Source organism: Pristiophorus japonicus, chromosome 1, assembly GCF_044704955.1.
Source record: "Pristiophorus japonicus isolate sPriJap1 chromosome 1, sPriJap1.hap1, whole genome shotgun sequence".
Taxonomy (NCBI): Eukaryota; Metazoa; Chordata; class Chondrichthyes; family Pristiophoridae; genus Pristiophorus; species Pristiophorus japonicus.
This window is the reverse complement of record NC_091977.1, coordinates 356,277,013-356,299,419: the sequence shown is the minus strand read 5'-3', so window position 1 is coordinate 356,299,419 and position 22,407 is coordinate 356,277,013. Positions and strand designations below refer to the sequence as shown.

Here is a 22,407-nt window from a genome sequence, read left to right as displayed (position 1 = left end):
CCCCTCTCTTCCCCCCCCTCTCTTCCCCCCCCTCTCTTCCCCCCCTCTCTTCCCCCCCCCTCTCCTTTTCCCCCCTCTCCTTTTCCCCCCTCTCCTTTTCCCCCCTCTCCTTTTCCCCCCTCTCCTTTTCCCCCCTCTCCTTTTCCCCCCTCTCCTTTCCCCCCCTCTCCTTTTCCCCCCTCTCCTTTTCCCCCCTCTCCTTTTCCCCCCTCTCCTTTTCCCCCCTCTCCTTTTCCCCCCTCTCCTTTTCCCCCCTCTCCTTTTCCCCCCTCTCCTTTTCCCCCCTCTCCTTTTCCCCCCTCTCCTTTTCCCCCCTCTCCTTTTCCCCCCTCTCCTTTTCCCCCCTCTCCTTTTCCCCCCTCTCCTTTTCCCCCCTCTCCTTTTCCCCCCTCTCCTTTTCCCCCCTCTCCTTTTCCCCCCTCTCCTTTTCCCCCCTCTCCTTTTCCCCCCTCTCCTTTTCCCCCCTCTCCTTTTCCCCCCTCTCCTTTCCCCCCCTCTCCTTTTCCCGCCCCTCTCCTTTTCCCGCCCCTCTCCTTTTCCCGCCCCTCTCCTTTTCCCGCCCCTCTCCTTTTCCCGCCCCTCTCCTTTTCCCGCCCCTCTCCTTTCCCGCCCCTCTCCTTTCCCGCCCCTCTCCTTTCCCGCCCCTCTCCTTTCCCGCACCTCGCCTTTCACGCACCTCGCCTTTCACGCACCTCGCCTTTCACGCACCTCGCCTTTCACGCACCTCGCCTTTCACGCACCTCGCCTTTCACGCACCTCGCCTTTCACGCACCTCGCCTTTCCTTCCCCTCTCCTTTCACGCACCTCGCCTTTCCTTCCCCTCTCCTTTCACGCACCTCGCCTTTCCTTCCCCTCTCCTTTCCTTCCCCTCTCCTTTCCTTCCCCTCTCCTTTCCTTCCCCTCTCCTTTCCTTCCCCTCTCCTTTCCTTCCCCTCTCCTTTCCTTCCCCTCTCCTTTCCTTCCCCTCTCCTTTCCCGCCCCTCTCCTTTCCCGCCCCTCTCCTTTCCCGCCCCTCTCCTTTCCCGCCCCTCTCCTTTCCCGCCCCTCTCCCTCTCTTTCCCCCCTCCCCCCTTCCCCTTCTCCCTCTCCCCGCTGTCAGAATGACACACACACACAGACAGAGAGATAGAGACACACTGGTGGGGGGGCATCCCAGCAGGCTGTTGGAGGGCTCCCAGTGTTGCAGTCGGTAAGTAGAAAATGTTTTATTAATTAAAAAAAAATCATTTCTTATTAATTTTTTTTGATTGGTTTATTGTTTGATTTATTGATGTTTTTATCATTTATTATTGATGATGGCTCTTTATTTGTAAAACTGAAGTGTTTAATGTTTGTAAACTTCCCTTTAAACTCCCCCCCATTCCCTACGCCTGATTTGTAACCTACGCCTGATTTTCTAAAGTGTAGACAAGGTTTTTTCGAGCGTACAAAAATCTTCACTTACTCCATTCTAAGTTAGTTTGGAGTAAGTTTTCACTGCCGAAACTTTCAAAACAGGCGTAAGTGGCCGGACACAACCCCTTTTGGGGAAAAAAAAATTCTGTTCCAAAGTGAAACTGTTCTAACTGACTAGAACTGGAGCAAACTAAATGCCGAGAATTTGAATTTCTAAGATACTCCGTTCTACACCAGTTGCTCCAAAAAATCAGGAGCAACCGAGGCCGAAACTTGGGCCCTGTGTGTCTGTATGTTCCGGCGGCTCCTATTGTATCAAACAGTTCTACAGAATCAAAAGCTTTTTTAATTTTATAGAAGGAATTTTAAAAAAATGTCACGTGTATGGGTGTGTAGCACAGAAACCAGCCATTTGGCCCAACCAGTCCATGCCGGTGTTTATGCTCCAATCGAGCCTCCTTCCATCTTTCCTCATTTAACTCTTATCAGGATAACCCTTTATTCCCTTCTCCTTCATATGCTTATCTAACTGCCCTTTAAATGCATCTATACTATTCACCTCATCCTTCCTTGGAGTCTCAGCTGTGGCTCAGTGGTTTGTTGATGAATTTCATCATGGAATATAAAAATATATGTACATCTAATATCCTTAATGGGAAGAATAAAAATCCATATATTGCATTTTCCCTTTAATATAATCATGTTGCGAGAAAGAGACCATACTAAAATTTAGACTTCTAAATTGCTTTGAGCTGTTCTCTAATTTTTCTTATGATTCCCATCTTCTTCAAAACATTCTAGTCAAAATTAAATTTTCATTCATTACTGTAGTGAGCATGCCGTCAGCCAAATTGGAGTTTTTTAAAAATTCTCTCTGGCTAATTTCTGTACCAACAATCTAAATGCAGTGTTCATTCATTTTAATGATTGCAACAAAGGATAGATTATGCAGAATATTGGGTTTCAAGTGGGCTTTTCTTCCAGTGCCTAGCATGGAGCTATTTTGCTTTTGTACAATCTTCAGCTTTGAAATGCTCTTTACCTCTTTTAAAATAATTTAAATCATCGATATGTTGAACATTGATGTTTACTCTCATGACACTTTTTTAATATAAAAGTGTAGTTTAAACCTTGCTTTTAAAAAAAGACTTGCCACATAAATTCAACAGTCATCCAAGAACAACTTATGAAAAAACAATAACGCATCCTTAAGCACACAACTATCCCACTTTAGCTATAAGACCCATTTATTTTTAAAAATACTATGTTCTCATAAATAGTCTGGCAGCTAGCAATCATCAGGAAGAGGCAAACATCTTAAACCCAAGATTCTATGTTAAATTAGCTTGGCTTTCCATGGAACCTCCCTTGTGCAGAAATCTGGAATGGCTCAGTGCAGTCATGGTGTGTGTTGCAGATGACACTCCTTACAGGCAGGATCCTTGGAGCAGATGTAGCACAAGTGAGAAGGAAGAAGGTCTTTCTCAACTAAGAAATATCTCGAAGTCTGGTTAGCAGACCTGTAATGCTGCTCCCAGGTAATCAATACAGAACTTTTTTAGGTCAAAGATTTGAATAGTATGGTCCCTTTTCACACAGGTCTTTTGGTGTCAAATGCTGCCACAGTAGCTCGGGGGGAACAATCTGCATTTACCTTGCAAGGGAAGCTGTGATTTTAAAGTAATTTTTGTCAGAATCTCTTGTTTAGTGGCAGGCAAGTCTTGATATGATTACCCAAGGATAATTTAGTTTCACAGCTTGTGGTCAGAAGGTTGTGCACTATCAATCAAACGAGAACATCACAGTATCTCAGCAACCACAAAATCCAAAAATAATGCCATCGGTATGAGATGCATTGTTATCCAGATTGTTTATTTTGTCCTTTTGTAGCAGTTAGCATTTTCTGCAAAGGGACATTGTCATCTAGGGTTTGGGAAGTTTCTTACCTGTATTATTTTGACACTTCCACCCTCCAGCTCTGGATCCAGATCTGACTTGTGCATGTTTAAGACCATGTTTAGACCACAGTCGTTTGAAGTAGTCAAGTCATTAGAGCAACCAAGCTCAACTATAACAAACCAAACTAGCAAGGATAGGGTAGGTTGTGGAACATACCAAGAAAACATTTTAACTGCCCACAAAAGTCAAAGAAACAGTAGAATGTCACTAATCCAAAGTCCTGAACCAGCACCAGCTTTTTAAATGTACATTTTAGTATTGGGAACTGTATTTAGCTGTAAATAGCATGCCAACTCTGACTTGAATAGAAGTCAGCAGGACAGTAATGTGCCACATATATCATCCAAATAAGATTTTTTTTTTGTCAGAAGATCCAATATGGCAGGTCTGAGGTGCTTTCAGAACTGTAACTGAGTAAATGTAATCTCAAATGATGCATTTCCTCATCTGTTCTAACAGTTCAGATCTGTCGGGATCAAGTCCTACTGTAAACAGTATAATCATTGGACAGGCCGCTTTGAGAATAATGTGTATATTTCTGGTCATTGCAGAAGAAATCCATGCACTGGAGGCAGTTTTACAGAGATCTACAATGAGGAACAATTTGATTAGAACTCTTCAGACTCCGATGTCTCGGAGCATATCGTATTATGCTATGTAAAATACTTACCAGCACAGAGAAAGTAAAACTGGAACAATACTTATAGATGCACCAAGCAGCAGGACAAAAGGTTCAGGATTTGAGCATATAATCTACACTGACACAGTGCAATAATGAGGGGTGCTATATTGACACAAGTACTGTCTTTAAACAGATCACTTCTCGTCATTCAGGTGGGCTTAAAAGTCCCCATGGCACTAATTGAAGAAGACCAGGCCGTTCTCCCAATATCCTAGCCAACTTTCCTCCTTCAACTAACACCAAGTCAGATTAATTGGTCGTTCATTTCATTTGCTGTTTGTGGGACCTGTTTATTTCCTTCTCGGGATGTGGATGTCGCTGGAAAGGCCTGCACTTTTGGCCCATTCCTAGTTGCTCTGAGAAGGTGGTGGTGGACCGTCTTCTTGAACTGCTGCAATGTGTGTGGTGGAGGTGCTTTCAAGGTCGGTAGTTCTGGCATTTTGACCCAGCAACGATGAAGGAATGGCGATTATATGTCCAAGTCAGGGTGGTGTGAGACTTGGAAATGATAATGTTCCCATACACCTGCTGCCATTGTCCTTCTAGGTGGTGGAGATCACAGGTTTGGGAGGTGCTTGGCGAAATACTGCAGTGAACCCTGTAGTTAATACACACTGCAGCCACAGTACCCCAGTAATGGTTTGGATGATGGGCATTTAGGCTGGTTGATCAGGTGCCGATCAAGTGGACTGCATTGTCCAGCATGGTGTTAAGCTTCTCGAGTGTTATTACAGTTATACCCATCCAGGCAAATGGAGTGCATTCTAGATACACACCTGACATGCCCTGTAGGTGGTGGAGAGGCTTTAGGGAGTCAGGAGGTGAGCTAGTAGGCCTTTGACCTACTCTACTAGCCAAGGCATTTATGTGGCTGGTCCAGTTGAATTTCTAGTCGGTGTTAACCCTGGGATGTTTATGGTGTTTATGGTCTCTCTTATTGTAGATGGTTATTGCCAGGCTCTTGTATGGCACGAATCAGCCCAGGCCTGGATGTTGTCCAGGTCCTGCTGCATGTGGGGTTGGACTGCTTTGTTATCTGAGGAATTGCGAATGGAGCCAAATGTTGTGCAATGATCAACGAACAACCACACTTATGATGGAGGGAAGATCATTGATGAAGCAGCTGAAGATAGGATGCTCCCTGAGAAATTCCTACAGCGATATCCTGTGCCTGAGATGATTGGCCTACTACAACCACAGCCATCTTCCTTTGTTCAAGGTATGACTCTAGCCACTGGAGAGTTTGCCTCTGATCCCCATTGACTTCCATTTTACTAGGGCTCCTTGGTGCCACATTCAGTCGAATGCTGCCTTGATGTCAAAGGCAGTCACTCTTGCCTCACTTCCTGGTATTCAGCTCTTGTGTCCATACTTGGAACCGCAGTTATAATGAGGTCTTGAGTCGAGTGGTTGTTGGCAGAACCAAATTGTGGATCAGTGAGCAGGTTATTGGTAAACATGTGCCACTTGATAGCACTTTTGATGGTTCCTTCCAACACTTAGTTGATGATTAGGAGTCGGCCGAAAGGATGGTAATCTGGGTTGGTTTTGTCCTGCTTTTTATGGACTGGATATACCTGGGCAGTTTCCCACATTGTTGTGTATATGTTGAGCACAAATTGTCAGGCACACTTGTCGTCTTAATAAAGGATTACACTTTAAAAAAAAAAGTAATTAATTGCTTGTGAAGCATTTTGGGACAGCTTGAAGATGTAAAAGGTGCCCAATAAGTCCAAGTTTGTGTTTTCATCCATAATATGATGAGAAAGTACTTTCCTGCAGTTTCTTGATAGTTAAGGAAGGGAGTAGCTGAGGCATACAGACTAGGAGCATCCCAGATTTGATCCTCAATCTGGACGTACTTATCTATGCTTAGCTGAGTTGATGGTCAAATGCTTCAGTTAGCTTAAGTGCTGCAGGATTATAGAGGGAAACATTTGGCCAACATTTGTTATTTCCTTCTTGGAAGTACACATTAAAGGACAGGATTTGACTCAGATGTGATATACGAATAGTAGAATAGCTTGTTGACACCTGCTGTCTAGGTTAACATAGGAAAAAGGGCAAGATATTGGAGAGTGACTGGTGCCCATGAAACTTTCCCATTTAAAATAAGAGAAAACTGGTGAGAAAAAAGTCATTTTTTTTCCTGCTTGTTCAGTGGTCATTATCCAGTGTAATACTAAGCCATAAGGTGCTAGGCAGGATTCCCAAATAGCAATAAGTTAGCTGACCTCGAGCAGAGCAATAATAGGAGTGTTAAAATTGGCCTCTGCTAGAAAGTGGAGAAATCAACCAGATTTTCTGATCCTTATTGGTGTCCAGTAAACCTTGCTGGAAATTGTATGTATGGACATCAGATGAAGATAGCATCATGGTTGTATGAGATGTCACTTGCAATTGAATCACCTCCTTACTCTCATTGGACTCACAAAGGAAGAAGATTGGCTAGTTGGGCAAGGTGCTTGGAGGACTTTTTTGTAACTTAAATGCATATGTTGCCATGAGTCTGTGCATTTAGGATGGGGAACAAAGTTCTGTTGTCCCTGTCCCCCCCGGCCCCCCCACCTTCTCCGTTCCATGGAGTGCCAGACTCCTTTTGATGGTAATCCCCAATACTCAAAGATTACAACCCATGTTGTGAAAAAAAAATTGTCGATGATTAAAATTAATGCTAGAGAGTCATGCTGTCCTGTACATTTCACAGTCCCATACAGCTCATTTGGGTCAAGACAGCTTTTATTTATTCTTTCCATTTCTTCAGGAGCTCAGTGTGCTGGTGCTCATACTGTTCGCCACCACAAGGTATTGCTGCTCACCAGCATATATGATTAGCTGCAAGATTTTCTCAGCTGTCAACATTGATATAATATAGCTTATAGATTGTGTTTGTGTATTTCTTCATATGTCTTGGCATCTTTTTTGCATTGTGTTGTCTATGGTGATCTATGTGTGGAGATGGAGGATGTGGGTAAGGTACTTAATGAATACGTTGAGGTTGTCTTCACAAAAGAGGGGGGCGATGCACATGTTGAAGTTACGGGGGAAGAGACTGAAATATTGGATGGGATAAACATAGTAAGAGAGGAAGTATTGAAGGGGTTAGCATCTTTGAAAGTAGATAAATCGCCAGGAGCGGATGAAATATATCCTAGGCTATTCAAAGAAGTAAGGGAGGAAATTGCGGAGGCTCTGAACATCATTTTCCAATCCTCCCTGGCTACAGGAGTGGTGCCAGAGGATTGGAGAACTGCTAGCATTGTACAATTGTATAAAAAGGGAGGAAGGGATAAACCGAGTAATTACAGGCCAGTTAGTTTAACCTCGGTAGTGGGCAAATTATTGGGGCTGGATTTTCGGCTTTGATGATTTCGGGGTGGTAATAGCGGCGGGGTGGTAAAGTATGCACCCGGGAACAGTTCGTGCCTCAGTAAATAAAATTGGGCAGCTGGGCCCTGAGTCAAGGGGCGCAACGGTAAGAGAGGCATTGTACACCTCTCTTTGGCCTTTGCATAGGAAAAGCCCGAGGTAAAGAGCCGGGCAGGGAGTGCCTGGGAAGAAAAAAAAAACGAATAAAAAAGAAATATTCCCAAAACATTGCCCACGCCACCACAACATAAATCTAAAAAAAAAATTAAAAGATAAAACAATCACACTTGCCGTAGTATTTTAGCAAGGCTTTTGACAAGGGCCCACATGGCAGGCTGATCAAAAAAAGTAAAAGCCCAAGGGAGAGTGGCAAATTGGCTCAGTGGCAGGAAGCAAGGGGTAATGATTGAAGGGTGTTTTTGTGACTGGAAGGCTGTTTACAGTGTGACTCAGTACTCGGTCCCTTGCTTTTTGTAGTATATATTAATGATTTAGACTTAAATGTAGGGGGGCGTGATAAATAAATTTGCAGATAAAATTGTCTGTATGGTTGAACGTGAGGAAGAAAGCTTTTGACTGCAAGAAGATATTGGGTAGAAAAGTGGCAAATGGAATTCATTCTGGAAAAATGTGAAGTAATGCATTAGGGGAGGGGCAACAAGGCAAGGGAATACACAGTAAATGAGGATACTGAGAGGTGTGGAGGAACAGAGGGACCTTGGAGTGTATGTCCACAGATCCTTAAAGGTAGCAGGACAAGTCGATAAGATATTTAAAAAGGTATATGGAATGTTTTCCTTTATTAGCAGAGGCATAGAATATAAGAGCAGAGAAGTTATGCTGGAACTGTATACAACACTAGTTAGGTCACAGCTTAATACTGCGTACAGTTCTGCTCACCACATTACAGGAAAGATGTGATTGCACTAGAGGGGGTGCAGAGGAGATTTACGAGGATGTTGCCAGGACTGGAAAATGTTAGCTACGAAGAAAGATTGGATAGACTGGGGTTGTTTTCTTTGGAACAGAGGAGGCTGATGAGAGATTTAATTGAGGTGTATAAAATTGAGGGGCCTAGATAGAGTGATAGGAATGACCTGTTTCCCTTAGCAGAGGTGTCAATAACCAGAGGGCATAGATTTAAAGTAGTTGGTAAAACGATTAGAGGGGAGATGAGGGGAAGAAAAATCACCCAGAGGCTGGTGGGGGTCTGGAACTCACTGCCTGAAAGGGTGGTAGAGGCAGTGAGTTCCAGACCCCCACCAGCTCATTACATTTAAAAAGTACTTAGATGTGACCTACAGGGCTACGGGCCAAGAGCTAGAAAATGGGATTAGGCTGGGTAGCTCTTTTTTGATCAGCATGGGCTGAATGGCCTCCTTCTGTGTTGTAATTTTCTATGATATGAGTCTTCCATGCAGATTACATGGCCTTGATTCCAATGGTTTTGATACGCTTGAGAATTTTGCAGTTGGTTACTTTTTCCTACCACTTATTTGCATGATGGACTTTGAGTGTTAGAAGTAGAATTTGTTAAGCTGTCAAATATTATGCCGTTCACATGTCCCGAGCTCCCTTACATGGAAGGGTGGTAACGATAAGTGTACATTTTTCTACAATAAGAATTTGACTTAATGCTGATTCGAGGCATGCATTTTCAGTCTTTCAGTCGCAGAAATGGATTTCCTGTTTGAGGTACCTCTATCATTTAACAACTCCGTCCACAAGTGTTGACAACATTTAGTTCAGTATAGTTAGAATGGTGATAGTTTGGTAGTGCAGCAACCAGCCCTCAGAAAATAAGACCTGTTTTTTTTCCGGCTTATGATAAGGTGGTACTTGTTTGCTGCTGTCGCAAACCAATCTGTGTCTGAGTGTCTAAATCAGGCAGGTAAGGGGACCCCAGGTGCAGCGCTGGAGGAGTCTCGGCATTTGTCCTTTTCTAACAGGTATGAAGTTCTTGCTGCCTGTGTGGATGATGAAAAAGCTTGGAGGATGGAGGAGCAAACTGACTGTGGTTTAGGAGGCCATTCAAGCGGGGGGAGTGAAAGGGAATGTAGTTGTAGTTGGAGACAGTATAGTCAGAGGAATAGATACTCCTCTCTGCAGCCACGATCGGGAGTTCTGAAGGTTGTATTCCCAGGGTTAAAGACACCTCTTCGCGGTTGGAGTGGGAAGCGGAGGATCCAGTTGTCCACGTAAGAACCAACGACAGGTAGAACAAGGAATGAGGTTCTGCTGAGAGAGTTTGAGGAGCTGATGTCCAAATTAAAAAGCGGAATCTCTAAGGTAATAATCTCTGGATTGTTACCTGAGCTACGTGCCAATTGGCATAGGGATAAGTAGGTTAGAAGATTAAATGCTTGGCTCAAAGAGTGGTGTGGGAAGCAGGGGTTTTGCTTTGTGGGGCACTGGCACCAGTAATGGGGAAAGAGGGAGCTGTTTTGTTGGGACGGGCTTCACTTAAACTGGACTAGAACCAGTGTCCTGCCGAATTGAATAACTACTGCAGCAGACAGGGCTTTAAACTAATGAAGGGGGTGGGTGGGCGGATTCAGGAAAGAGTAAATTTAAAAGCAGCAAAAGAAATGTGAATGTTCTGGAGCAGAGCATAGTTTGGGGTAGAAATAAGCAGAGTGGGTCAGGAAGGGACAGAGAGAGTGTAACAAAGGTAATAGGGCATCAATGACTAAGGTGACATCAGGGAAAAATAGAAAAATGTCAAACCTAAAGGCACTATATCTGAATGCACGAAGTATTCGTAACAAAAATAGATGAATTAATAGCGCAGATAGATCAAACCTATTAATTTCTAAGTGACCAAGGTTGGGAACTAAATATTCCAGGATACTTAACGTTTAGAAGAGATAAGCAAAATAGAAAAGGAGGAGAGGTAGCCCTGATGATAAAGGATGGGATAAAGACAGTAGGGAGAAAGGATCTTGGCTCGTGAAATCAAGAATCATCAGTTTGGGTGGAGCTAAGAAATAGCAAGGGACAGAAAACATTGGTGGGAGTTGTTTATAGTCCCCCAAACAGTAGTTGTAATGTAGGGCAGAGTATAAATCAGGAAATTAGAGGCACATGTAACCAGGGTAATATGGTAATCATGGGAGACTTTAATCTACATATAGACTGGGCAAACCAAATTTGCAGTCATAATGTATTGGATGAATTCATGGAATGTATACAAGAGTTTTCTGGATCAGTATGTTGAGGAACCAACTAGGGAACAGGCTATTTTCGATCTAGTATTGTGCAATGAGAAAGGGTTAATTAATAACCTTGTAGTAAAGGTTAGAGTGGGAAGAGTGATCATAATGTGTTAGAATTTTATATTGAGTTTGAAAGTTATTTAATTAAATCTGAAACTAAGGTCTTTAATCTAAATAACGCAAACTACGTAGGTATGAGGAGCGAGTTGGTTAAGGTAGTTTGGGAAACTGCATTAAAAAGTATGATGGTAGACAAGCAATGGCTAGCATTTAAAGAATTAATACATCATTTACAACAAACATACATTCCTTTAAGGCACAAAAACCCTACAGGAAAAGTGGTCCAACTGTGGCTAACAAGAAGGTAAAGATAGTATTAGATTAAAGGAAGAGGCTTATAATGTTGCCAAAAAGAGCAGTAAGCCTAAGGATTGGGAGTATTTTAGAATTCTGCAAAGGAGGACCAAGAAATTGATAAAGGGAAAATAGAATGAGAGTAAACTAGCGAGACATAAAAACAGATTGTAAACTTTTCTATAGGTTGGTAAAAAAGAAAAGATTAGCGAAAGTAAATGTGGGTCCCTTACAGGCTGAGACAGGAGAAATTATAATGGGGAATAAAGAAATGGCAGAAAAATTAAACAAATACTTTATCTTCACGGAAGAAGCCGCAGAAAACCACCCGGAAATAATGAAGAACCAAGGGTCTAGTGAGAATGAGGAACTGAAAGAAATTAGTATTAGTAAAAAAAAAAATAGTACTAAAGAAATTAATGGGACCGAAAACTGTAATTCCCTGGATCTGATGGCCTACATCCGAGGGTTTTGAAAGAAGTGGCTATGGAGATGGTGGATGCATTGGTTGCCATCTTCCAAAATTCCCTAGATTCTAGAACGGTTCCCGCAGATTGGAAGGTAGCAAATGTAACCCCACTATTTAAGAAAGGAGGGAGAGAGAAAACGGGGAACTACAGACCAGTTAGCCTGACATCAGTAGTAGGGAATGTGTCTATCCTCCCAGTGGATTTGCAAGATCTTGCGGAGGCGGCGCTGGTGATACTTCTCCAGCATTTTGAAATGTCTGCTGTATATAGTTCAACGTCACTGTTCTTGCTCAGGCCAACAGCCCCAGCATTGAAACACCGCTCTCACTCGACCAGCTCCGTTGGGTGTACCACATCATTCGCATGCCCGACACGAGACTCCCACAGCAAGCGCTCTACTCAGAGCTCCGACACGGCAAGCGAGCCCCAGGTGGGCAGAGGAAACGTTTCAAGGACACCTTCCAAGCCTCCTTGATAAAGTGCAACATCCCCACCGGCACCTGGGAATCCCTGGCCCAAGACCGCCCAAAGTGGAGAAAGAGCATCCGGGAGGGCGCTGAGCGACAAGAGCATGCGGAAATCAAGCGCAGACAGTGGAAGGAGTGTGCGGCAAACCAGGCTCCCTGCCCACTCTTTCCTTAAACCACTGTCTGCCCCCCCTATGACAGAGACTGTAATTCCCGCATTAGACTGTATAGCCACCTGAGAACTTACTTTTAGAGTGGCAGCAAGTCTTCTTCGATTTCGAGGGACTGCCTATAATGATGAGTAGGGAATCTATTAAATATAGAATCTATTATTAAGGACGTGGTAACACAGCACTTGGAAAATAGTAATAGGATTGGGCAGAGTCAACACGGGATTTATGAAAGGGAATTCATGTTTGACAAATCGGTTAGAGTTTTTTGACGTCGTAACTTGCAGAATCGATGAGGGGGAACCAGTGGATGTGATGTATTTGGATTTTCAGAAGGCATTCGATAAGGTGCCACATAAGAGGTTATTGAAGAAAATTAGGGCTCATGAGATTGGGGGTAATATACTAGCATGGATTGAAGATTGGTTAATGGACAGAAAAGAGTAGAAATAAACAGGTCATTTTCAGGTTGGAAGACTAACCAGTAGGGTACCACGAGGATCAGTGCTTGGGCCTCAGCTATTCACAATCTATATCAATGATTTGGATGAGGAGACTAAATGTAATATATCCATGTTTGCTGATGATACAAAGTTAGGTGGGATTGTAAGTTGTGAGGAGGATGATGAGGCTTCAAGGGGACATAGGCTAAATTAATGGGCAAGAGCATGGCAAATAGAATATAATGCAAAGAAATGTGAAGTTATCCACTTTGGTAGGAAAAATAGAAAAGCATTAAATGTTGAGAGATTGGGACATGTTGGTTTACAGAGGGACCCGGGTGTCCTTATAAACAAATCACTGAAAATTAACATGTAGGTACAGCAAGCAATTAAGAAAGCAAATGGTATATTGGCCTTTATTATAAGAGTAAGTGAGGCCGCAATTGCCCCCTGCCAAAAACGCAGCACACTTACCCTGTTTTGACTGTTCGCCACTGCGGTAGATGTGATGGCCTCTTGTGCGAAATTCCGCTCTTTACCTTTTTATTGCGAGCGGCCCGGAAGTTGGTCAAAATGGGGACGGATGTGCGGCGATGAGCGTATGTTCGGTAAGCAGAGGGGCGGAAGTGGGGGGCGGGCGGAATGTCCGTCGCTGTCACTCATCAGCGTAGCGCTGATGATGTCATCAAGGTGGCGCGTCACCCCATCTTTTCCCCGTCACTTTAAGGGGAAAGCTGCTGTGATTCTTTTAAGTTTTGGCCAACGGAGAGTTTCAGCCAGGCCAGCGGCTTGGCACCTAAGAGGGGGTGCCAGGCTGCCTGTTGACGGTTCGGCTGAACCCGAAGGCATAATTGTCAGCCAGACCTGGCAGTCGGCTGACAAAAAAAAAATAAGATGGTGGCTGCGGTAATAGGTACTCCCCTTTTAATGGCAGCCGCACTACCATTTTGCAAGAACTCCAAGCACAGTGCACCGACAGAAAAAGCTGTTGGTGGCACCAAGCAGTGGGAGGAAGATTTTCAGTTTGGAATTCCACATTCCGGGGGGGGGGGGGGGGGGGAGGGAAACATTGGCATTGCCACTGTGACGCACTTAGGACGGATTGGCAGCAGCAGAGTGGTAGTGGGTGGAGCAAGTCACCACCGGAGCGGAATTTTCAAAATGGCGGCCATTCCACTCCACAGCGTGGCCGCTGGTTTCTAGCGGTAACAGGCCTTAAGGGAAGGGGCAATTTTGGCCGCAAGATGTCTTACTGCAATTATATAGGGTTCTGGTTAGTACACATCTGGAGTATTGTGTACGGTTTCGGTCTTACCTAAGGAGGGATATACTTGCCATTGAGGGAGTGCAAAAAGGTTCACCAAGACTGATTCCTGGGATGGGAGATTGCCCTAAGAGAAGAGATTGAGTTGAGTAGACTAGGCCTATATTCACTAGAGTTTAGAAGAATGAGAGATGATCTCATTGAAACATACAAAATTCTTATAGGGCTTGACAGGGTAGATGAGGGAGGATGTTGACCCTGGCTGGGGAGTCTAGAACCAGAGGGTGACAGTCTCAGAATAAGGAGTCAGCCATTTCGGACTGAGATGAGGAGAAATATCTTCATTCAGAGGGTGGTGAATCTTTGGAATTCTCTACCCCAGTGGGCTGTGGAGGCTCAGTCTTTTGAGTATATTCAAGACAGAAATCGATTTATTTTTGGATGTTAAGGGAATCGAGGGATATGGGGATAGTGCAGGAAAGTGGAGTTGAGGTAGAAGATCGGCCATGATTTTATTGAATGCCGGAGCATGCTCGAGGGGAGATTGGCATACTCCTGTTCCTAATTCTTATGTTCTTATCTCTCATGGTACCCAAACTTGGCCAGCAGCTACTACAAGTCCAGTCAGCTGACTGTCAAGAGCTAAGTCAATGAAGACTATGTATAGGTCTTTTACGCTGCTCCACATTTTTCCTGAATCTGCTAAGTGATGAAAACAAGTCAGTGATGTTGCAGTTTGCTCTGAAGCCACAATATGCCTTTGGGAGGATTGTCAACATTTTGAAATAGCTGATTGAGAAGCACTCATGAATTTTTCCCAGCTATTAAAATAAATGAAATTCCTCTAAGTGCCACAGTCCTTTTAGTCTCTCGTGCTTATAAATGCTAACTATTACTGCATTCTTTAAATCTTGCGAGATGGTGGCATCTCTCCGGATGGTTTGTGTAGTTGGTAAGTGACAGCCACAGTCCTGTACTTATCAATATCTGCAAGGTTTTGCATCCGGTTTTTCAGCTTTACAGTCGTATTTGCCAGATCGATTCATTAACCTTGGCAGTTATAAGGATCTTCTTATAATGCTTTGGCTGTTGCGTGACAGTGGGATTTGTACATATTGATGGCTGGTCTAGTCAATAGTTTATTAAAGTGCTTCCACCGTCTTTACGCAATCTTAGCTTTGCAGTGACAAGAGTAGCACCATCTGCAATCTTCAGAGATCCAGTATTTGGGGTTGTGCACTTTCTTTCGTGCATCATAGAAGCTCTTTTTGTAATTTAGGTCGATTTTATGTTGTTGGATTTTATCAACTTTTTTTGTCTTTCATCTGCTGCAACTTAGCTTGGACCAGGTAACTAACATTTTTGTGGTTTGCTTTCGTTGCAGTAGATTTAGCTAGTGACCACTTGATTCTGCTTGAAGTAGCTTTACTTATGAGAGATGCCGTTGGAATCCTTCCCTAGTAGGGAGTCAACACCTTCAAGAAAGGAGGAATTGGGGGAATTTGTTTTTAAATAACTCCTTTCCAGCAAAATACTGCCATTACCCTGGACGAAGGCATGAAAATAAGACTCTAATCTATAAGCTGTTAATACAAATTCTAATTTTATGTGGTCTCTGCATAATTTTTTTTTGTCTTAAACCTCTCTTCATATCATGATACAAGTGTTTTGTGAATGTTTTAATTCTTTAGTCCCTTTTACTTTTCAGTAATTTATTTAATATTTCTATTTTGTGTGCTTATCTTTTTAAAGTGGTTTTTATTTATCTTGCCTCTTTTGTTATTTATAATCATTCCAACATAAAGAAGAAAGAATTTGCATTTATATAGCACCTTTCACCACCTCAGGACGTCCCATGTGCTTCTGAATTACCTTTTTTAAAATAGTCACTATTCTTGTGTAGGCGAATGCAGCAGCCAGTTTGCTCACAAGTTCCCACAAACAGCAAACAAGATAAATGATCAATGAATCTGTTTTGATGGTGTTGGTCGACGGATAAATGTTGGACAGCACACTGGAAGAATTTCCCTGCTCCTCAAATTGATGCATGAGATCTTTTACATCCACCTGAACAGGCAGGTGTGGCCTCGATTTAACACCTGATTTGAAAAGTAGCACCTCTGACAATGCAATACTCCTTCAGAAATGCACTGAACTGTCAGCCTAGATTAGTCCTGGTGTAGGCCTTGAGCTCATGACCTTCTGAGTCAGTAACAAGAGCTGATGAAAGTATGCTTCAGTTTTCAAAAACAAATTAATTCCTACAATTTACAGCCCTAGGTTAATATTTTAGATTATCCTATTTATTTTATTAGTGAAACTAAATAAAATTCTGTTTCCTCTACAGAACAATTGTTGAATAGAATACGACAAGATGCCAAAGATGACAATGAGATCCACAAGCGACTAAATAAAGTCAATCGATACATTGGGGAAAAAATAATGGACATTAATAAGCAGTGGCGAAAATCCAAAGCAGAAATATCAAAGTTTATGAAATGTGAGTGTGAGATAGGGTTAAAATGTGAAATTCATGCACATTGTGAGAGATCTGAAGTACCTATCAAGGAAGAGATTGAAACCTTTATCTATGAATAATCTAGTGAGAACTAATATGTTTTGCATGATCAGAAAGTTCTGTTCATGGAAATTCTGGTTATTACTAGTGTATAACTGTTATTTGATTTGATTACAGTGAAATCTGCTTGTACTCTTCATATCATTTGTTTACCATAGAACGGTACCACAGAAAAATATTTCCTATTAATTTCTGCATAACTGTCCAGTTTTATATATCAATGTTAAATCAGTGGAAATTGTACAGATAATTCAACAGATTGTTGTAGAATTCGACAGAAGGAAGCCATTTGGCCCATTGCGCCTGTGCCGCCTCTTAAGATCTACCTACTTACTTCCCATTACCTGCCTTTCTCCCATATCTTTAAAAAAAAATTAAAATATTGATCCACTTCCCTACTAAAGGTTATTATAGATTCTGCTTTTATAACTGTTTCCATGTCTTAACAAACCTCAGTTTAAAAATAAATAATTCTCTCAGCCTTTGTTGTTTTCGGTAATGGCTTTAGATTTATGCCCTCTAGTTACCGAGTCATCAATCAATGGATACAGTTTTTCGCTATTTACCTTATCTGTGAATAACTTTATAATTTTGAATACTGTCTCCGACCTCCTCTTGACTTTGACTGTGGTATAATGAAAGACTGCCATTATCTGTGGTTTGTCCTCATAACTAAATCTTCTCCTCACTTGTGTGATCTTGGTGAATCTCTTCTGTGCTTTGTCTATAGCTTTGATGTCCTTCCCAAAGTAAGTCGAACAAAACCGGATATAAAATTCAAACTATGGCTTAATCAGTGCTTTATATAGTTTTAGCATTACCTCTTTTTGTTTTTGTAATCAATATCCCAATTTGTAAAACATAGGATCTTGTATACTTTTTTTACAACTTTATCAACTAACTATTCATTCTCTGGATATGGCCATCACTGTCAGGGCTGGCAATTATTGCCGATCCTTCGTTGCCCTTGAGAAGATGATGGTGAGGCTTTTTATACCAGTGCAGTTCGTGTGGTGAAGGTGCTCCCATAATGCTGTTGGGTAGAAAGTTCCAGGATTTTGACCCAGTTTTTAAAAAATGTATTCATTCATGGGATGTGGGCATCCTTGGCAAGGCCAGTATTTATTACCCATTCGTAATTGCCCTTGAGAAGCTGACTGAGAGCTGGCTTCTTGAACCGCTGCAGTCTGTATGGTGAAGGTACTCCCACAGTACTGTAAGGGAGGGGGTTCCAGGATTTTGACACAATGACGATGAAGGAACAGCGATGTACTTCCAAATCAGGATGGTGTGTGATTTGGAGGGGAACGTGGAGGTTGTGGTGCTCCCAATCACCTGTTGCTCCTGTTCTTCCGGTGGTAAAGGTCGCGGGTTTGGGAGGTGCTGCAGAAGAAGCCTTGGCGAGTTGCTGCAGTGCATCTTGTAGCTGGTACACACTGCAGCCATGGTATGCCGGTGGTGGAGGGAGTGAATATTTAAGGTGGTGGATGGGGTGCCAGTCAAGTGGGCTGTTTTGTCCTGGATGGTGTCAGCTTCTTGAGTGGAGCTGCACTCAGTCAGGCAAGTGGAGAGTATTCCATCACACTCTGGACTTGTGCCTTGTAGATGGTGGAAAGGCTTTGGGGAGTCAGGAGTGAGACACTCGCCGCTGAATACCCAGTCTCTGACCTGCTCCTGTTGCCACAATATTTATGCAGCTGGTCAAGTTAAGTTTCTGGTCAGCGGTGATCCCCAGAATGTTACTGGTGGGAGATTCGGCGATGGTAATGCCGTTGAATGTCAAGTGCCGGTGGTTAGACTCTCGCTTGTTGGAGATAATCATTGTCTGGCACTTGTGTAGCGCGAATGTTACTTGCCACATCAGCCCAAGCCTGAATGTCGTCCAGGTCTGGTTGCATGCGAGCTTGAACTGCTTCATTACTTGAGGAATTGCAAATGGCATTGAACACTGCATTCATCAGTGAATGTCCCCACTTCTGACCTTATGAACAGCAATAATCATGGGTGATTTTAACCTCCATATTGATTGGACAAATCAAATTGGTCAAGGTAGCCTTGAGGAAGAGTGCATAAGGGACCGGTTCCTTGAGCAGTATGTAACGGAACCAACCAGGGGGCAGACTATCTTAGATCTGGTCCTGTGTAATGGGACAGGATTAATAAACATTCTCCTAGTAAAGGATCCCCTTGGAATGAGTGAACATAGCATGATTGAATTTCAAATTCAGATGGAGGGTGAGAAAGTTGGATCTCTAACCAGTGTACTAGGCTTAAATAAAGGAGACTATGAAGGTATGAGGGCTAAATTGGCTAAAGTGGACTGGGAAAATAGATTAAAGTGTAGGGCGGTTGATGAACAGTGGTGTACATTTAAGGAGATATTTCACAACTCTCAAGAAAAATATATTCCAGTCAGGAGGAAAGGGCATAAGAGAAAAGATAGCTATCCGTGGCTAACTAAAGAAATAAAGGATGGTATCCAATTAAAAACAAGGGCATACAATGTGGCCAAAAATAGTGGGAGGACAGAAGATTGGGAAGCGTTTGAAAGCCAACAAAGAGGGCCCAAGTTTCCACACGCGCCTAGAACGGCGCAGTCCCGACCTGGACGCCCGTTTTTTGCGCCATAAAGTGCGCCTAAAAAAATCCTCGGTATTCTCCACCTACTTGCAGGTCCTCTGGCCCTTGGCACAGCCAGCACGAGCTGTGGGGGAGCGGAGCCAGGTCCCTGCGCTGAAAACAGTGCCGGGACCTCTGCACATGCGCGCTACAGTGGGCACGCAAGTGCAGTAGCTCCAGGCGCCGAACTGTGTGGAAGGGGCCCGAAGCACGCAGCCCCTAGCCCTGGCCCAATGGCCTCACTGGGGCTGCGTGAATAAGGCTCCTCCCATGGCCAGCTCCTGCTCCCCCCGCCCCCCCCCCCCGACCAGACCCGACACTTGCTACCCGCCCTGCCTTCGGACCAGACCCGACACCCGCTCCCCCCCCCCCCCCCCCCGCTTCCAGACCAGACCAGACCCGACACCCGCTCCCCGCCGCCCCCCCCTGCCTCCGGACCAGACCCAACACCCGCCCCCCCCCCGACTGGACCCGACCCGACCCATGCTCCTGTTCCCGCTCCCCGCCTCGACCCGACCCGACCCGACCCGCGCTCCTGTTCCCGCTCCCCGCCTCCCCGACTGGACCCGACCCGACCCGACTCGCGCTCCTGTTCCCGCTCCCCGCCCCCCTGACTGGACCCAACCCGACCCGCGCTCCCGCCCCCCGACCCGACCCCCCCCGGACCCGACCCGACTCCCGCTCCCGGACTGGATCCGACCTGACCTCACCCCCCCCCCTCTCCCTCTCTCTCTCTCTCCCCCCCCCCCCCCCCTCCCTCTCCCTCTCTCTCTCTTTCCCCCCCCCCTCCCTCTCTCTCTCTGTCTCTCTCTCTCTCTCTCTCTCTCTCTCTCTCTCTCTCTCTCTCTCTCTCTCCCTCTCTCCCTCTCTCCCTCTCTCCCTCTCTCTCCCTTCCCGACCCGACGTGACCCAACCCAACGCCACCTACCTGTAAATCTGGTGCTGGGGACGGCTCTGCCCGAAGTCTCGGGCTGGCCCGTTCAGCCTTCGGTCCCGAAAGGCCTGCCTGAAGCACTTTCACACAGGTAGGAAGATGGTTTATTTAATCTTTTCTTTGCTTATAAATGTTTATTCAGGTCGGATTTATTTGTATAAGTATAAATAAGGATTTATTATAGAATTTAATGACTTCCCTTCCCCCCCCTCCCCCCCACCTCATTCTGGACGCCTAATTTGTAACCTGCGCCTGATTTTTTTAATGTGTAGAACAGGTTTTTTCAGTTCTACAAAAATCTTCACTTGCTCCATTCTACTTTAGTTTGGAGTACGTTTTCACTGTGGAAACTTTCAAATCAGGCGTCAGTGGCCGGACACGCCCCCTTTTGAAGAAAAAATTCTGTTCCAAAGTAGAACTGTTCTACCTGACTAGAACTGCAGAAAAAAAAATGTGGAGAATTGCGATTTCTAAGATAGTCCGTTCTCCACCAGTTGCTCCTAAAAATCAGGCGCAAATCATGTGGAAACTTGGGCCCAGAATGACTAAAAAAATGATTAAGAAAGGGAAGATAGACTATGAAAGTAAACTAGCATGCAATATAAAACAGATAGCAAGAGTTTCTATAGGTATATAAAAAGGAAAAGAGAGGCTAAATTAAATGTTGATCTCTTGGAGGACGAGACCGGGGAATTAGTAATGGGGAACATGGAGATGGTAGAAACTCTGAACAAATATTTTGTATCAGTCTTTACAGTAGAGGACACTAATAATATTCTAGCAGTGGGTAGTCATGTGACTATAACGGGGGAAGAACTTGACACAATCACAATCACTGAGGTGGTGGTACTCAGTAAGATAATGGGACTAAAGGCGAATAAATCCCCTGGACCTGATGGCTTGCAGTAGTGGCAGGGATAGTGGATGCATTGGTTGTAATTTACCAAAATTCCCTGGATTCTGGGGAGGTCCCAGCAGATTGGAAAACTGCAAATGTAATGCCCCTATCTTTTTTAAAAAGGAGGCAGACAAAAAGCAGGAAACTATAGACCAGTTAGCCTAACATTTGTGGTTAGGAAGATGTTGGAGTCCATTATTAAAGAAGCAATAGCAGGACATTTGGAAAAGCAAAATTCGGTCAGGCAGAGTCAACATGGATTTATGAAGGGGAAGTCATAGAAACATAGAAACATAGAAAATAGGTGCAGGAGTAGGCCATTCGGCCCTTCTAGCCTGCACTGCCATTCAATGAGTTCATGGCTGAACATGCAACTTCAGTACCCCATTCCTGCTTTCTCACCATACCCCTTGATTCCCCTAGTAGTAAGGACTTCATCTAACTCCTTTTTGAATATATTTAGTGAATTGGCCTCAACAACTTTCTGTGGTAGAGAATTCCACAGGTTCACCACTCTCTGGGTGAAGAAATTCCTCCTCATCTCGGTCCTAAATGGCTTCCCCCTTATCCTTCGACTGTGTCCCCTGGTTCTGGACTTCCCCAACATTGGGAACATTCTTCCTGCATCTAACCTGTCTAACCCCGTCAGAATTTTAAACATTTCTATGAGGTCCCCTCTCATTCTTCTGAACTCCAGTGAATACAAGCCCAGTTTGTTTGACAAATTTGCTAGAATTCTTTGAAGATGTAACGAACAGGGTGGATAAAGGGGAACCAGTGGATGTAGTGTATTTGGACTTCCAGAAGGCATTTGATAAGGTGCCACATAAAAGGTTACTGCACAATATAAATGCTCACGGGGTTGGGGGTAATATATTAGCATGGATAGAGGATTGGCTAATGAACAGAAAACAGAGAGTAGGGATAAATGATTCATTATCAGGTTGGCAATCAGTAACTAGAGGGGTGCCGCAGGGATCAGTGCTGGGACCCCAACTATTTACAATCTTTTTAAAGACTTGGATGAAGGGACTGAATGTAACACAGCCAAGTTTGCCGACGATACAAAGATGGGAGGAAAAGCAATGTGTGAGGAGGACACACAATCTGCAAAAGGACATAGACAGGCTAAGTGAGTGGGCACAAATTTGGCAGATGGAGTATAATGTTGGAAAGTGTGAGGTCATACACTTTGGTAAGAAAAAAAATCAAAGAGCAAGTTATTTAAATGGAGAAAGATTGCAAAGTGCTGCAGTACAGCGGGACCTGGGGGTACTTGTGCATGAAACACAAAAGGTTAGTATGCATGTACAGCAAGTGATCAGGAAGGCCAATGGAATCTTGGCCTTTATTGCAAAGGAGATGGAGTATAAAAGGGGCAGGGAAGTCTTGCTACAGTTGTACAGGGTATTGGTGAGGCCACACCTGGAATACTGCGTACAGTTTTGGTTTCCATATTTACGAAAGAATATACTTGCTTCGGAGGCAGTTAGTTCAGAGAAGGTTCACAAGGTTGATTCCAGAGATGAGGGGGTTGACTTATGAGGAAAGGTTGAGTAAGTTGGGCCTCTACTTATTGGAATTGAGAAG

The 22,407-nt window shown here is 44.0% G+C and overlaps 1 protein-coding gene across 3 annotated transcripts in view; it reads left to right on the top strand.

Moving 5' to 3' along the window:
• bend5 (BEN domain containing 5) overlaps window positions 1–16,846 on the top strand; it is a 77,510-nt gene extending 60,664 nt beyond the window's left edge. For all 3 annotated transcript variants that reach the window (XM_070890700.1, XM_070890693.1, XM_070890695.1), the window contains exon 6: window positions 16,136–16,846. In XM_070890700.1, the coding sequence (XP_070746801.1) occupies window positions 16,136–16,386 (251 nt within the window). In that variant the 3' untranslated portion in view covers window positions 16,387–16,846. The remainder of the gene's footprint in view (window positions 1–16,135) is intronic.
• Window positions 16,847–22,407: the final 5,561 nt, after the last annotated feature.